General features: G+C 47.3%; 1 protein-coding gene across 4 annotated transcripts in view; it reads right to left on the bottom strand.

Moving 5' to 3' along the window:
• ebf1a (EBF transcription factor 1a) overlaps positions 1-16,978 on the bottom strand; it is a 551,914-nt gene that overhangs the window by 199,157 nt on the left and 335,779 nt on the right. For all 4 annotated transcript variants that reach the window (XM_072511902.1, XM_072511903.1, XM_072511900.1 and 1 more), the window contains exon 9: positions 3,527-3,657. In XM_072511902.1, the coding sequence (XP_072368003.1) occupies positions 3,527-3,657 (131 nt within the window). The remainder of the gene's footprint in view (positions 1-3,526; positions 3,658-16,978) is intronic.

Below are 16,978 nucleotides of genomic sequence, written 5' to 3'. Positions count from 1 at the left end.
TTTTTCTGTCGTGTGCGTGTGTAAAAAGATGTACTTTAAATGATAATTGTTTACTGGCTGAACAATGCTTATTAACAGGGGAATGTGTAAATAATCAGCACTTCTGCCCAATTTAATGAAAAATGAGCTGTACCTTGCATAAATCTCATTTCTGACAAAGCCAATAAAAGCTTGAGAGCGTTTGGAGGCTTGGGTTCCATAGTGTTATAATCTGAAACCCTTCCAGGATCCACAGGGTTAAAGAGGTCACCTTTAATATAAATAATACAAAATCACATCTAACCCCTTGCTGCTTATGCTGGGATATTGAGCCATTCAAGTCTCCTTTTGTTAACATATGGCACTGGGTGGGCCCCAGGCTTAAGAACGAGAGGTGAATTTCGCCAGTCTGAGGTTTACAGGAACGGCCAGAGGGTGTCATTCAAATGGAAATTGCTGCCATATGTCTGCCTCCATCAGCCTAGGGGGTGGCCAGCAAGGCTGAGAGAGAGAGAGAGAGAGAGAGATGAACAGAAATACAGGGAGAGCAAAGGGACAGAAACATATAGAGAAGGACTGAAAGAAAATATAAGAGGAAGAAAATTAGGAATTACATAGTGAGAAATAGAGAGGAATGGGGTCAGAGAGAGAAATAGAGTGAGAGAAAAGGGGACTTAAGAGTAAATAGTGGTTGAATGGAAAAGCAGTCCTTGCCTCAGGCTGGGCTCAATTGCTGGGATTCGGGTTGTTAGAATAGGGGTAGGTGCCCACTGGCATTAACGGGGTGCTTTATCTGCGTTCTCAGAGTGGTACAAGTCAATACAGTCTGCCTAAAGTTGTGAGACTGAGATAAGTGACCACAGGAGCTGCGCCCTCATTGATTTATTAAAATATGTCTGGCAGATTTCTCTGAGATCAGTCGCCGTTTAAATATGACACTATGGGGCCCAAAAATGGCACTCTAAACCAAGTATACTGGCTTCATGCAAACCTGAGCACTGCTGGCCTTGGAGGTAGAACAGCCCAGATTCTGGGAGAATGACCAACAAAAGGCCATAAAGCTTAAAGTGCACACGCAGAGTCCTAGGACTATTACTATTGAGATCACTTCCCTACAACGGTGCCTATTAGTTATTTTTTAATTACAAATGTGGGCATGCAGCAAGCCACATCTGAATTTCCAATCAGCTCGATGGTTACTGGCTAACGTATTGGTCAGCACAGGGTTAAAAAACTTAACTGGGATTCCAAAATAAATGCTAATGCTGGGATTTTTCGAAAGATGCTGAAAAACTCTGAAACTTCTCCTAAGTTAACTTTCTTCTTACAGGTATTTAAGTCGGTAAATAGTGACAGGCTTCCCAACTGGGAACGAGTTTTGTTGAAGAGCCTGAGATGTTCACGCCTGAAGTCTATTCAGAAGGACTGAAGGACTCAACAGGCGGAGATAATGAGCATGACAAGAGTCTCTGGCTGAGTTTGCCCCACCACCCCTCCCAGGGCAGTGACACGGTAGCATATTATAACACCCCCACCTCTGTTCAGGCTCAGCTCAACCAACTCATCTTGGGATCTGCCTGATTGGTCCGAATGAGCATCACATCACATGACGCCACAGGCAGAGTCTTGAATATGTCGCTGAGCCACTCAACTGAAGCCAGTAAACGAGGGAGACGATCGATATTGACTTCCCACAACTGTGGATCAAATCTGGGTGCTATTAAGGTAGCACAGTGCTTCAGTGGTTAGCACTGCTGTCTCACGGCGCCGAGGTCCCAGGTTCGATCCCGGCTCTGGGTCACTGTCCGTGTGGAGTTTGCACATTCTCCCCGTGTCTGTGTGGGTTTCGCCCCCACAACCCAAAGATGTGCAAGCATGGTGAATTGGCCACGCTAAATTGCCCCTTAATTGGAAAAAATGAATTGGGTACTCTAAATTTTAAAAATAAAATCTGGGTGTTATAGCTGAGTCTAATTCCTCATTTATGCAGCCAAAAATCAGAACTGTGCGCACGATGCACTTTAAAAATAAAAAAATTAAAGTCAATTCATGTTTTCCAATTAAGGGGCAATTTTAGTGTGACCAATCCACCTACCCTGCACATTTTTGGGTTGTGGGGGCGAAACCCATGAAAACACGGGGAGAATGTGCAAACTCTACATGGCCAGTGACCCAGAGCCAGGATCGAACTAGGGACCTCAGCGCCGTGAGGCAGCAGTGCTACTCACTGTGCCACCATGCTGCCCTACCATTCACAAGATATTGAAACAATTGCTATCGCCTGCATGATATATCTATATGAAGGTGAGAGTCATTCTGTAAATAGTGCCTCCAATAAATATGTGCCTTGCATGCCTAAGTCTGCTGCTAATGTGCACATTATAAAGTGAAATCCAACTGAAGCTCCGAGTGTTTCTTATTAGTGCTATTCCAGTAATTGTTCCTGAATGCGGTGCCAGCATTTAGGTTTTAAGTTAAGCTCGCCTGAAGGCTCACTTTGGAACTGCAATGCCCAGTTTGTTGTTCTACAGTGGTAGAGATGCTAAAATTAACTTCAGCGCCTCTGGGCTAGCATGGGTTGAGGAGGGGACTATAAAACCTGCCAGGGGTCTTGCTTCTGGCTGTTCCACGTTGATTCCTCTGGATGTCAGACAAAGCGAGGGTCGGGTTGAGCTGCGATGCCTACTGCAGTTGCATGGCCTATTGATACTCAAATCTGGCCATCATGGTACAAGAAGAACAGATAGTTTTGGTGAAGGGCATGAAGCTGGCACACACGCAGAACCGTATGGCAGCAGATATCAGCGATTTCAGAAGAGTGGAGAACTTTGGGGATGCTGAATGAAGGAGCTAAAGTAGTGACTGTTATCTACTTACAGCAACCATGCGTGCATCCTCCACCCACCCCCCCAAAACAAAAATTACATCAGGTAAAACAAGGGCATGGAACTAAGCTACCGTGCCACCCCTTCTGTGCCATATCATTCTATGATCTAAAAATAATCTCATGGAATAACTGGCGAAAGAATGGGATGGAATAATGCACACCTCAATGTGCATAACCCTTTTCAACATTAGTGGCACACAGTCCACTCAGCCCATCTCTTTTCTCCTGTGCTAGGTTCCGTGCTGAATTTTCTGCGGAATTGCAGACGACATTTGTTAAGAGATGATGTTAATGAGAAACAGAGTGTGAGAAAGAATAAAAGAAAAAAAGAGAAGAGAAAGAAAGAGCGAGCTACTTTTGGCAGAGCAGTTTGCAAGCGAGCCTTCGGGAGAGCTCAGCTTAAAATGTAGATGCTGACATGGCGTTCGGAGACAATCAGCTGAATGGCAGTAATAGGAAACACTTGGAGCTTTAGTTGGATTTAACTTTATAAAGCTCACTGTCACATTAGCAGCAGACTGAGGCATACAAGACACATACTTATTGGAGGCACTTTTTTGCAGAACAACTCTCCTTCATGTGAAGAATCACAGATCGCGCAGGTTTCAGAGACCAATGCCTCGCTGTTAAATTACCAGAATGTACATTTCCTTCACGTACCTCACTCCACACCAGCATGGTGCCGAATATGACTTGTAATCCATCAAAGAAATTATCGCCGATGATGATGACAGTGGCTCCTCCGGTAGTCCAGCCCTCGCTGGGACTGATGGCTTTGATGCAGGGGGTGGCTGTTGAGAAAGGGAGATAAAATCAAGTTTTAAAAAAAAATGTCCTGGTGCTTTTCACCAATTCCTAAGTCAACAGGCAGGAATAAGAGAAGTACAGCACGGTAATGATGTAAGAAATCTTAGCAGGGTTTAGTTCTGAGGCTTTGGTGATTCTCTGCGTCTGAGGTAATGGGTTTAAATGCTTAACTCTTGTCCAAACAAAAGTCAGGCATTAACATTAATTCCACGTGCAGTGGAATTTCCATCGGAAAGCCAAGATGAACTGATGCCCTCTGCAGAAAACCTAATAAATGATAAATATTGTATTACTGTGAATATGTAATTGCAACCCCAAGGACGTGGTCATTATAGGGTTCAGAACCAATTTGATTCTGGACTCAAAGGAACGCTGTTATTTTTAAATGGGCTGCAAAATCAAGGCTGCTGGAATCAAACACAGGGGGGAGCGGTGTGTGTGTGAGAGGGGGGGGGGGGGGGCGCAGAAAAAGAAGTTATAAATGCCTGGGAAAGAGAGATTGAAAAGAGTGGGTAAAGTTTGGTTGGTCATTGTTTGTGTAACGTATGGTCCTGGGTTATCTACACTAAACTGGGTGGTCTCAGTGCTTGCACTTCAGGGATCTCGTGAATGAAGGCAGCCATTGCCCTCTCCCTGGTCACCATGAGCTAAACCCTTAATGGAGAGTGTGCATGTGGACATTGGTTGACTGCGGGTTTGGATTCGGCTTTCATGCTCTCCAGTTGGATTGTCTGTTAGAGTTTATTGAGACACCATTATGTTGGGCAAAGGTGAGAAGACAGGCTATGCCTTTGGAACAGTTACCTTGTCATGAGCTGCCAACCCCAAGATTGATGGGGAGAAGAAGGGACCTGGGGCACGACTCTTCCCCCCCCCACGCCGGGTGGGAGAATCGCCGGGGTGCCGCGTGAATCGCGCCACGCCGCCCCGACCCCCACACACGATTCTCCCACCCCCCGGAAACCAGCGTCACGCGATTCTCCAGCCCGGATGGGGCGAGCGGCCGCTACGACCCGACAGGTTCCTGCCAGTCCCGTCCACCCCTGGTTGCTGCCGGCGGGAACTCTGCGGGGATGCTGGGGGTGCGGCCTGTGGGGGAGGGACGGGGGCTCCTTCACCCGGGCCCACTGATCGGTGGGCCGGCCTCTCCTCGCCCGGGCCTACCTCCCTCCGCGCGCGGCCACAGAACACCGGCCCCATGTTGGTGAGGGGCCGGCGTGCGTAGGACGTTCCCCGCGCATGCGCAGGATGGCACGGCCCAACTGCGCACGCGCAGGATTGGGCTGCCCCAACTGCGCATGCGCGGGTTGGCGCGGCGCCCATTTGGAGCCGCGTAAGGACGCTGGAGCGACGTGAACCTGTGCTGTGCTGGCCCCCTGTGGGGGCTAGAATAGGTCATGCCCGGGCCCTGTTTGCGCCATCGTGAAACGCGACGGTGTTCACGACGACGCGAACACTAAGCCTCCGTATCGGAGAATTTCCCCCATCATCTGTGCGAGGCACAGGAAAGTTTATAATGTGAACTTGAGAATTTCAGAATGGAAGTAAGTTGTGAAGCCAGCTTTCTGTTGGAAATTATATTCCATCCAGCTGTAAGAGCGCAATGTGTCCACTCTGCTCGCCCACTCAGGTTTCCAAGACTCGGTCACAGTAATCATGCTCTTTATGTGAAATTCTCACTGCGTTCCATCTCTCCGCTTTTACATGACAGCAGCTTCCTTGTAGACCCACCCATGTTCTAGTGGGTTGACAATTCCCTCCGTTCCTAAGAACCAGTTTACATTGTCAACGTGCTGTCAATGCAGTGAGCATGATTTTCTAGTCCCGCCCAACCCAGGACTGGAAATTCCCGCACAAGGTCAACCGACCTTTCACTGCTCCATCAAATTATCCATCCGGTGGCAACGATTCCCACAGCGGGTGGGACCAGAAATTTAGGCCAGTGTGTCCACATTCAGGTGTGATTTTCATCAAGTTACCAGTTAGTGAGGGAATTGCTGCCTTATGTTGTACCAGACCCTGCTCCCAAATGGAATGGCAGGGAGGAGCTCGCAGGCATGGAGAAAGGGATTTTATCCCAAACTGCCTGGTGATCAAATCAGATCGGCTGTCCGCTTTTGACACCAGCCTGATTTTGACCTCCAGCATACCAAGGGGCAGTAAAATTGGGCAGTGTACCAAGCTAGCAGCCAATTTTAACACATAATATAATAATGATATAATAATCGCTTATTGTCACAAGTAGGCTTCAATGAAGTTACTGTGAAAAGCCACATTCCGGCGCCTGTTCGGGGAGGCCGGTACGGGAATTGAACCCGCATTGCTGGCCTTGTTCTGCATTACAAGCCAGCTGTTTAGCCCACTGTGCTAATCCAGCCCCTTCAGTATTCCACCAGATAGATGAGGCCAACATTCCCCTCTTGCCACCGTTCGCCCCTGTCAGCTCTTCCCGCCCACTGAGTTTCAACAACCCTGCCACGTGCACTTTGTCATGATCCTCGACCATGAGGATCCAATGGTTCGAAGCAGAGTGCAGGATATTACAACATTAACATTCATGGAGCATTTCACTGTTATTTATATATTTATTTGTTTATTTATTTATTATAAATTTAGAGTACCCAATGATTTTTTTCCAATTAAGGGGCAGTTTAGCGTGGCCAATCCACCTACCCTGCACATCTTTAGGTTGTGAGGGCGAAACCCAAGCAACACGGGGAGAATGTGCAAACTCCACACGGACAGTGACCCAGAGCCGGGATCGAATCTGGGACTTTGGCACCGTGAGGCAGCAGTGCTATTCACTGCGCCATCGTGCTGCCCCTTCTATGTTATTTATATCACCGTGCTGTGCCCTTGTATCCATACAGGAAACATTTTGGCAACACCTTTTCACAAAGGCAGTATCCTTCTAAATTGGTAACTAAGTGCAGGCTTGGTCAGGTTCATTAACTCAAAGAACAAATGGCTGCCATGAAACAGGAACAAAGTGGGCAACTGACGCTGCTTTTATGCTGCTTGAGGGCCACACTGATGCTGCCAACTCCTAGCACATGGGTCACACATATCAAAATAAGTCAAACGGACTTAGTCAGGGCATTGGGTGGGCTTTTCTGTCCCCCTCCATGGCCTGTTTCCCAGCAGCGGAAGTGGCTTGCCATGGCCGCCGACGGGGATCCTCCTCCTCAGTTGGGGGGGGGCCTTTGGCGGGTAAGAAAATCCCACCCATTGTTTCCATCTGTCTTTCCGTCTATCCTGCTTAAGAAGAAAGAAGAAAGCGGGGAACTACAGGCCAGCTAGATTGACGTCAGTTATCAGGAAAGTGCTGGAATTTATTATTAAGCATTTCACTTAGAAAGTCATAATGTTCTCAGACAAAGTCAACATGGTTTTGTGAAAGAGAAATCCGGTATGGCAACTTTATTACAGTTTGTCAAGGATGTAAGTAGTATGGTAGATAAAGAGGAATTAGTAGATGTAGTATACTTGAATTAAAATAAGGCGCCACACAAAAGCAAGCTAAGGCTCATGAAGTTGGTTGGGAGGGTGGTGGTTATATATTAGAATGGATTGGTTAACAGGCACAAAGCAGAGTAGTAGTAAATAAGGCATGTTCAAGCTGGCCAGCTGTAAATAGTGGAGTCCCACAAGGATCAGTCCTGGAGCCTCAGCTATTTACAATCTATATTCATGACTCAGTGCAATCCAATGGCCACACAGCGCCTGTAAAGCAGCTCGCTGCAGCACAACATGGCCAATAGAAGCCAGGAGACCCCCTCTCCCGTGATGTAATCGGCTCGCAATGCCTCGCGAGAGACATGTTTCGATGTAAATCCCGCTCATTGTGGGTGGGATTAATTTTTACCAAACCTGCATATTAAAGCGAGAAAGATAGTCTCACTTTAAGGTGCAGATTCCTGAGTTACCCAAGGTGTTGGATCTATACCCTTCACCTCGGAGACCTCGGGTGAGCACTGTTCAGTACTGGTCTCCACAAAAAAGGGGACCAGATGGAAAGCATTCGTGGGGGTCTCTCAGGGGATTCGAAGCCCCCAACTGCATGCCCTTTAGGAAGGGTAGTACCCTTGCACTGTTGATGCCACCTGAGCACCCTGACACTGCCAGGTGGGCATCATTTAGCACTGCCAGGTTGGCACTGCCAATGTGCAAGGCTGGCATTATTGGGCTGGTGGTGCCCTGTGTGGGTGTTGGGGGGTCGGGGACCCTCCCATAGTGTGTTGGGGCTTGGAGAGGTCATGTCGCCAGTTGTGTCCGGCAAGCAGAGCTCCTCTGTGTGTAAAGCAAGGCTATGCTTCAACCCCTTATCTAATCCGGGTGAAGTTTTATAGCCATGTGTTTCTCGGCATAAATGGGATTTTTTTTCCCCTTTCGGTTGGATCACGCCCTCAGACATAGGCTGAGAGGGTTGTCCTATGATGAGAGACTGAGTAAAGTGGGTCTATATTCTCTGGAATTTATAAGAATGAGAGGTGATCTCATTGAAACATGCAAGGTTCTGACGAGGCAGGATAAGGTAGACATTGAGAGGTTGTTTTCCTTGGCTGCGGAAACTAAATAACAGAGACACTGGGCTGGATTCTCAAATTCTAGGGCTATGTCCCCACGCTGGCATGGGAACGGTGGCGTTTTACGCCTGAGAAAATGGGGCAAAACGGTCACCAATTCCACGATTTGCTGGGGGCTAGCAGGATGGCAGCGTAGAGCATCCAGCTCTAGCTGCCGATATGGCCCGGAGAATTGCCGGGTCCGTGGCCACGCATACGCACGGCAGAGGCCTGCAGCAACCGTGCCGTGCTGCATGGCGGCGACCGCCCGCGGACCCAGCCCACGAAATAGTCCCCTCTTCGGCCTGTCATGTGCCCCCGACCATCCCCCACAGTGCCCCCAGCCCCAAATAATGTCCCCCCCTTGCCCGCAGATCGGCCCTCCCCGACTGTGGTGGCGCTGGACTGTGTCTGCAGCCGCCACGCCGAGTTCCCGACGGATGAGACCACACATGTTCCACGCCATCAGGAACTCGGCCGGTCGGGGGCGGAGCATCGGGGGGTGGGCCTCAGGCAACGTCCTGAGGTCGTCTATACGGTGCAAGCCGTACTCCTAGAGTACGCTGCTTTGGAGGGGGTGGAGCATCGCAAAAGCGGCGCCGCCCCCGATTTGGTCGGGAACTCGGATTCTCCGGCCGATCGCCGAACGCGATTTCGTCGTCGGCGAGATCCAAATTGAGGCATCTCAAGGTGTCCCAAGCGTTGCAAATCTCATGAGAGGCCTCTTGCGTGATTTAACGGCCTTGTCGCATCCCGAGTCTGGTGCGATAAAGCCATTCGATCGGGGCCTAATATTTCTTCTTTTGATCAGTCAAATTCAACTCAAAACAGTCGGCAGGATTCTCCAGTCCCCCAACCGTGTATTTGTCCGTGGTGCGCCGTTCGCTGGTGGCAGGATTCTCTCTTCCCGCCACTTGTCAATGGGAATTTCCATTGATGCCGCCAGGAAACCCATTGGTGAGGGTGCACTGCCAGCAGGAACGAAAATCCCAACAGCCGGATAATTCCGGCCAGTATTTCCAGCACTTTCCGTTTTTATTATGGGATCCTTCTAATCGTTTCCTCATCTGGGAGCACATGCAGAAGAAATACGAGCTGATCCACTATTCGGTTGTTTATTGTGTTTCGGAGGACATACGTTGTACAATTGAATTGACTTGTGGAAAAGTCTGATGGGAAAGTAAGTGGAACTAAGTGTGACAATTATCAATATCTTTGAATGTATTGCTGCTAGATTCTCTATGTTGCCCTGTTCATGGTGAGTCATGACATATGCTTAACTGCGACATCTGAAGCATGACAGCTTACGTGTGATGGGAAGTATGTTTCACACCTACAGGAAGTTCATGCAAGACTTTTAATATATTTTTTACCAAATATTTGCATGATTTTGCACCTCATGTACAATGAATTACTTTTGCAGCACAATGATTGTCGATATATAGGCCGAAACAACAGTGTCGTTAACCTCCTGGATGCATCTCAGTCATCAACACTCTTTGCAGTAAATGGAATTTAAGTATAAAAATGATAAGTTACGTGTTGCCATGGATTAGAAATTGATGGAGCACCATCTTTGTGTAAAGTTATCAAAGTATTAAATCATAACAAAAGTATTAAAAACATTAAAATTATATGTAAATCATCGCAAAGGAATAGTAATTGACAGCACCCTCTTTGTGCGAAGCTAGTTTGCAAATAATTTTTGGGTAGAGAGAGAGAGGAGCACCAGGAGAGCCATCAGAATTGATGCAATGAAGGGCAGCACGGTGGCACAGTGGGTTAGCCCTGTTGCCTTACGGCGCTGAGGTCCAAGGTTCGATCTTGTGTGGTGTTTGCATATTCTCCCCGTGCTTGCGTGGGTTTCGCCCCCACAACCCAAAACGATGTGCAGGCTAGGTGGATTGGCCACGCTAAATTGCCCCTTAATTGGAAAAAAGAATTGGGTACTCTAAAATTTATTTTTAAAAAAGAATTGGTGCAATGATGCATTTTAACACAGTTCACTTTTTCTTTGCATTACATTTTTTGAGTGAAGAGTGAGACCCTTTAAACGAATGCCCAGCAAGTGTGAAGACTGAGATGATTTTGAGGTATGAATGGAGTGAAGAGGAAGAGGCAATGTGGTCATGCAGCCTCAAGATAAGTGGGATCACCGTGCCATTTCGTAGGCTGGGCACACACGAAACACTCAAGACGCTGAAGGGTTAAACCACAGACTGTCAGTCAGATAATCTCCCCTATTGGAAGGATATGGCCTCAACAGTACATGGCTCCATAAAATCCTGCGCTCTCAGAGGTATTACATGGCATAAAATGCTAATTCAGGTTATTATAGACAGGCTTTTATTAAATATAACTATGCCCCAGTTGTTTAAAAGCTTTGCAAATTTGATTGTTTTATGAGTGTGGTGTAAATGTCATCTCAAGCTTTGAAGCACTAGGCAGACAATCAGGACTCTTGCAAGACTGATCTGAGTCAATCAAAGGCCAAGCGCTGAGGGAATTGCTGGGAAAACATGGAGGAGCGATAAAAATCTAACAGATTAATTGGTTTAAATTTCATTTCGGGATGTTGAACTTTGACTCTCGAGATCCTAATGCCGTTTCTGTAAGTCAGGGTCTAATTACTAGAATTCCAATTTCCCTGCACACAAAATGGAGAGGGGGGTGGGGGGGGTGGCTGGGGAGAAGCGAAGACCCAAGGGGTGAGGAGCCACAGCCCAGAGAGTACATTTTAAATCCAATATCATCTGTCGACATGATGTCACCGAGGATTTTTTTTAACCGTCTTCTGCATTTGCGTCGGCTATTAGCTGGGAGTGACTGCACTACTGAGCGAGCCAGCTGCCAATGGGGCTGAGACAGGCCTGGCAAAACATTGTCAGTATCCAGGCAAAGGCAAGAAAATCAATTTGGTGGCTTCGCTCTCAAATGTCTCTTTGAATCAGTGAAGCGAGCATTCCGTCCTGAGAAATGTATATGAATTGGATTAATTGACTTTCATGGGGCTTTTTTTTTTAGTTGCCCTGGACCTGATACACACCGCGGTGGCACATCTCGCCCAGTCTCCAGTCCTCGCCCAAGTGCCAACACTTTGTGGGAGAGCTCTGACAGCGAATACCACAGCATGCCATTCCGTCAAGGAGAGAGGGATGACTGCACCCAAATGCCAAATGTTCATACAGGAAGCCCAGGTGTCGGTGAGGGTATAGAGTTAATTGACCAGAATGGTGCCAGGGTGAGAAGGTTCAATGGAGAGACGAGAGAAGCTGGGATTGTTTTCCTTAGAGCAGTGGCAAGAGATTTAATAGAGGTGTTCAAATTGTGAAAGGTTTTGATGGGGTAAATAGGGAGGAACTGTTTCCACAGGCCGGAGGGTCAATAAATAGAGGACATAGATTTAACATCAATGGCAAAGAAAAAGACGGAGGGGAGATGAGAGGATTTTTTTCCAGTGATATTTTATGATATTGGCATTCACTAACAGAAATGATGCTGGAAACAGATTTAATAGTAATTCTCAACAGGGAATTGCATAAATACTTTGAAAAGTAGAAAAGTTCCAGTTTATTGGTAACTTGAGGCGTGACATATGCGGCAAGCAATGTACCCTCTAAATATGCTTTGGAAGTGTGTGGATGATTTACTTAAGTGTGTGAGGATTTTTGGCTTAGAATAGAATAGAATCCATAGAATCTCTACAGTGTAGAAGGAGGCCATTCGGCCCATCAAGTCTGCACCGAACCTGGAACGAGCACTCTACCTAGGCCCACTCCCCCCACTCCCCTACATAACCTGTACATATTTGGACACTAAGGGGCAATATATCACGGCCAATACACCTAAGCTGCACATTTTTGGACTGTGGGAAGAAACCTGAGCTCCCGGAGGAAACCCACGCAGACACGGGGAGAACGTGCAAATGTCACACAGACAGTCACCCGAGACTGGAATTGAACCCGGGTCCCTGGTGCTGTGAGCCAGCAGTGCTACCGCTGTGCCACCATGCCATTTGAGAAGCTTACAGGGAACATCGGTGGTTAAGTGTCATTTTTGAGGGAAGAACAGAAAACGCTGAATCCTTGGTTTCCAAAGTTTTCTGTTTGCTGGATGGCAGCTGCTATGAATACCCATTATCATTGTATCATGTCACCACCAGGATGGTAGAAGGGGAATTAAATGGACCTTGCTTTTTTAATTCCCTCGTAACTGCTAGTGGGTTTGTACCCACTATGCTTCATGAGTTCTATCCTAGGACTACAATAAGGTGGAAATGCCTGGCTGTTATACTGTCGCATCACAGGATGAACTGTAAATTCCTCATGATTTACAGGCTATAAAATAAAGAGCAAGGGATTTGCCTTTCTCAATGAGGAATTTGAAGCCAGTTATAAGGCTCGGTAAAACCATAGGCAGCAGCTGAATGTAAACAATTCCAGCTGCAGATCTCTACTTCTTCCCGATTTAACTTTGTCATGTGTCACGTTTGCAGTATCGTTGCTTGGCGAATGCATTACCTGGGCACAGGACGAGCAACCGACAAGTTAAGCTCACGAATCATCTGTCCAGCAAATCCTAATTGTAATGGTCCCTGAGTCGCAATGGCGTTTCAAAGGTGCATCTAGTCCTTCGTCAATACTCAAGCTGCAATGTACAACTCAGTCCTGGCAGTCTCACTTTTAATACTGTATGCTGGATATGGGAGCAATTCATCATTACTGGTGGTAGTACTGCTCAACCTAAGTGCTTCAATGTGTTCATGTAAAAAGGTTTTGCCAAAACACTAGCTTCTTCTACATGCTTCCCCACATTCTCCTACCTCAGGTTTTCTTCAGTGTCACTGGTTTTGGTTCCAGTTCTCATCTACCCGCTAGTATCTCATAAGTTAAATCTAAATAGTGAGCGTTGGGCCATTTGACTTTGGTATCCTTCAAGGTGAATGACGGGGATACGGTGACATAGTGGTTATGTCACTAGACCAGTGATCCAGAGGCGATTCCGCTGCGAGAATGGGCTCAATTCCACCAAGGCAGTGTGCTGCTCTTTGATTTTTTTAAAATTTAGAGTACCCAATTCATTTTTTTTTCCAATTAAGGGGAAATTTAACGTGACCAATCCACCTAGCCTGCACATCTTTGGGTTGTGGGGGCGAAACCCACGCAAACACGGGGAGAATGTGCAAACTCCACACGGACAATGACCCAGAGCTGGGATTGAACCTGGGACCTCGGCGTCGTGAGGCAGCTGGGTTAACCCACTGCACCACCGTGCTGCTCGCTCTTTTATTTCGTAATGAGGATGGCTTCGAAGTGTAGTGTCTCACAAAGAACATCAGCTATATTTTGAACAAAGCTAATTTATTTAGACTACAAAATAACTAGATTTGTTTTGCTTGCTAAGAAATAAAAGATTACAAATTGACTAAAATTATGTTACTAACTACAGAGCACCTGATAACACGACTATTCACTATCTCGCCGAACAACCTACACCCCGAATCAAGAGTGTCATGTGATCCACGTGTATGCGCTTGATCGCCATCTACTGGTTGGATGTAGGTACAGTAAATTGTTAACCCTTCATTATGCTTGCAATACACATATCGTCACAGGCAGCTGGTGGAATTTAAATTCAATTACTTGAAAAGCCTGGAACTATAGGGCAGTACGGTGGCGCAGTGCTTAGCACTGCTGTCTCACGGCGCCGAGGTCCCAGGTTCGATCCCGGCTCTGGGTCACTGTCCCATGTGGAGTTTGCACATTCTCCCTGTGATTTAGTGGGTTTCGTCCCCACAACCCAAAGATGTGCAGTGTGGGTGGATTGGCCACACTAAATTGCCCTCAATTGGAAAAAAAATGAATTGGGTACTCTAAATTTTTTATTTTTTTTAATTTTAATTTTAAAAAGCCTGGAACTGTAAAGCCAGTCTTCACCATTGACTGTCATAAAAAAACTCCATCTGGTTCACGATTGTCCTTCATGGAAGGAAATCTGCCATCCTTAGAGATCCGGCCTACATGTGACTCCAGGCCATCAGCCAGGGCAGTGATCCCTGGCAGTGCCTAGTGGTGGGGCATATGGGTGCATGAATGGGGGTGGCATTTGGCGACTGCATTGCGGGGTGTTGCTCACCTGGAGTGGGGTGGGGAGGGGGGGGTGGTGCTGGAACCGCTGATTAATGCTGGAGGTCTGCAAGAATACCCATTGGGAGGGCTTAATTGACTCTTAACTATCCTCGCAAATGGCTGAGCAAGCCACTCATTTCAAGGGCAATTAGGGATGGGCAACAATTGCTGGCTCAGCTAGCAATGCCCACATTTCATGAAGGGATAAATGTTAAAAATTCTATTCTCACCCTACATCCAAATGCACATCTTCTAGCAGAGGTGGGGAGGGCGGGGTGTCTCTCGATAGCAATCAACAGTGGAATAGGACAGCTCTTCTGAGGAGAGGATGGAGTGCGATTGAGCAGAACGAGACAGGATAAGATAATGTATCATGGTGTGGTGGGACAGGACAGGGGATGGGATCTGGTGGGGTAAGCTCGAATGGGATGGCATAGAGTGATGTGGGATAGAATTAAAAAGGTAGAACACGCTGCCATGGTACAATGTGGAATGATGTAGGCAAGGGGGATTGGAATGGGATAGGATGGTATGGGGCGGGGTTGGATGGGTGAAATGAGATGGGATGGGATAGGGGGGATGGACAACTCATCAGGGACAAAGTGTGATAGCTGCAGCCCCTCAAACTACATCTGGTCCTAATCGGAAAGGATCAGCTGTGAAAATATTCACCATTTTTGGTTTAATAAGGTGGGGATCCATTCTTTTAAACAAATCAATGTAAAGATGATGGTTAAACTTGATATTAATGGTTTGGGGCATATTCACATCATACAACAGTGCTTTAATTATTCAATAGGATCGAGGAAATCAGCACCTGGACCAAATTACACTGACTACGCAGTATGAGGTAAGGGTCCCTGGAGGGCCAGCAATATTCATAGCCTAGGCATATTCATCATTCCTCTCCCAATGTTATCATCCCTCTGATTCTTGATGTGGTACAGAATTAGTGCTGGTGTCTCACTCTGTGAACATTTTTCACTGATGGAGATAGAGATTTTCAATCATGGGGGCATCAGCCTCGTACCAGCCTCCCCGAACAGGCGCCGGAATGTGGCGACTAGGGGCTTTTCACAGTAACTTCAATTGAAGCCTACTTGTGACAATAAGCGATTTTCATTTTCATTTAATCAGAGCAAAGCGCAATTCTGTTTTTACCAGACCTCCAGACATGGAAGGGTTAATGGATAGCTGTTTAAAAACACTGGGTGCAATTCTCCAAAAATATTTCTAAGTGTGGTCTGAGAGGGAAAAGAGGCCTGATCTCGTTCGAGTGGGCTGGCACGATCCAGATCACGAGTTTTGCACTGGCACTGAGAGGGGCGGGGCCTAAACACACCGGCAAGTCTGGCTTCACAGAGACAGTGGTGTCATTTTTAAAGCATGCACTGATCTCAAAGAAGCCCCTCCACCACCATTCCCGGCATCGGGGGCTTCAGTGATCCTCTCCTTTACCCCCCCATCCTCGCCGGCATTAATCCTCTGTCCCCGCCATCCCAAGGTTGGTCGCATCAGAGCCCTCCCAATGGGTCTTCCTTCAGGCCTCCAGCATCAATCGCCGGTTCCAGTGTCCCCATCCCACCCCACTCCATGTGAGCGAAACCCTGCTATGCGGTTGCCAAATGCCACCACCATTCATGCACCCATATGCCCCACCCCTTTTAGACCCAAGTCCCTAGGCACTACCAGGGTGCCAGGGGTCACTGCCTTGCCATGTCCATGACCACCCAGGGGCTACAATGTCCTCAGAGCCCCTCCCCGGGCATGGTCATCATGTGACCAATCGTGATTCCCGTCGGCTCTACGCTGCGCCGGCAGAGATAGGAATACCGGGAGCCAGGACAATTCGGCTTCAAACAGTCCTAGCATATTTAAACAATGATTTAGATATGTTAATCTGTGTCACATCCAACGAGGGCGTGACCCAGATTGTATCAGCTGCAGCAAGCTGTGAGCATCGCGGACTGGTCGGCACTCAGTGCAAATTGCGTTTAGGGGCTCCCTCGCTATTCTCCCGACAGAGTCAGATTTGCACAGGGCGCAACACGCCCAGAGAATCACCCACACTATCTCTGGCTGAGATCAGTGGAGTCATCACACATTAAAGATGGAGACTTGGACCTTGTGATCTTCGCACTGGGCAGTGTACTGATGAATATCCGTCATTTAGCAGAACCTTCAAACTAAGCTAGGCTTTACTGGTTGAGTGAGATTTCAAGATATGGTGCCTGTGTGGCACTTTCGGCCCTGGATATGCGAGACTCTAATCCTCTATTAACTAAAAGCTTTAAGCTACCGATAGACACTTACTCCAACACACTGCATCATGCTGACTTCATTCAGAGTTTCAATATTCCAGCAAACAGTCCTGAGGCACCTTTAACACATTTTATGTTGATTTATGAGGCTCAGATGATGGCTCAGCTGTTACAACCAAACTTACAATACAAATGCCCATTAGAAATAAAACACAGCGGAGTTATATGTGAATCTGTTACCATTGTCACTGACCCTGTTACCATAGCAACAGAGTTTCAGCTGGACAGTATCTGTTACCATAGTAATTCCCCTTCAATGGGGCGATCTGAAGGGGTATTTTCCTTGAACCG

The sequence above is a fragment of the Scyliorhinus torazame genome, chromosome 7, assembly GCF_047496885.1.
Source record: "Scyliorhinus torazame isolate Kashiwa2021f chromosome 7, sScyTor2.1, whole genome shotgun sequence".
In the NCBI taxonomy this organism is placed as follows: Eukaryota; Metazoa; Chordata; class Chondrichthyes; order Carcharhiniformes; family Scyliorhinidae; genus Scyliorhinus; species Scyliorhinus torazame.
This window is presented reverse-complemented; position numbering and strand designations above follow the sequence as displayed.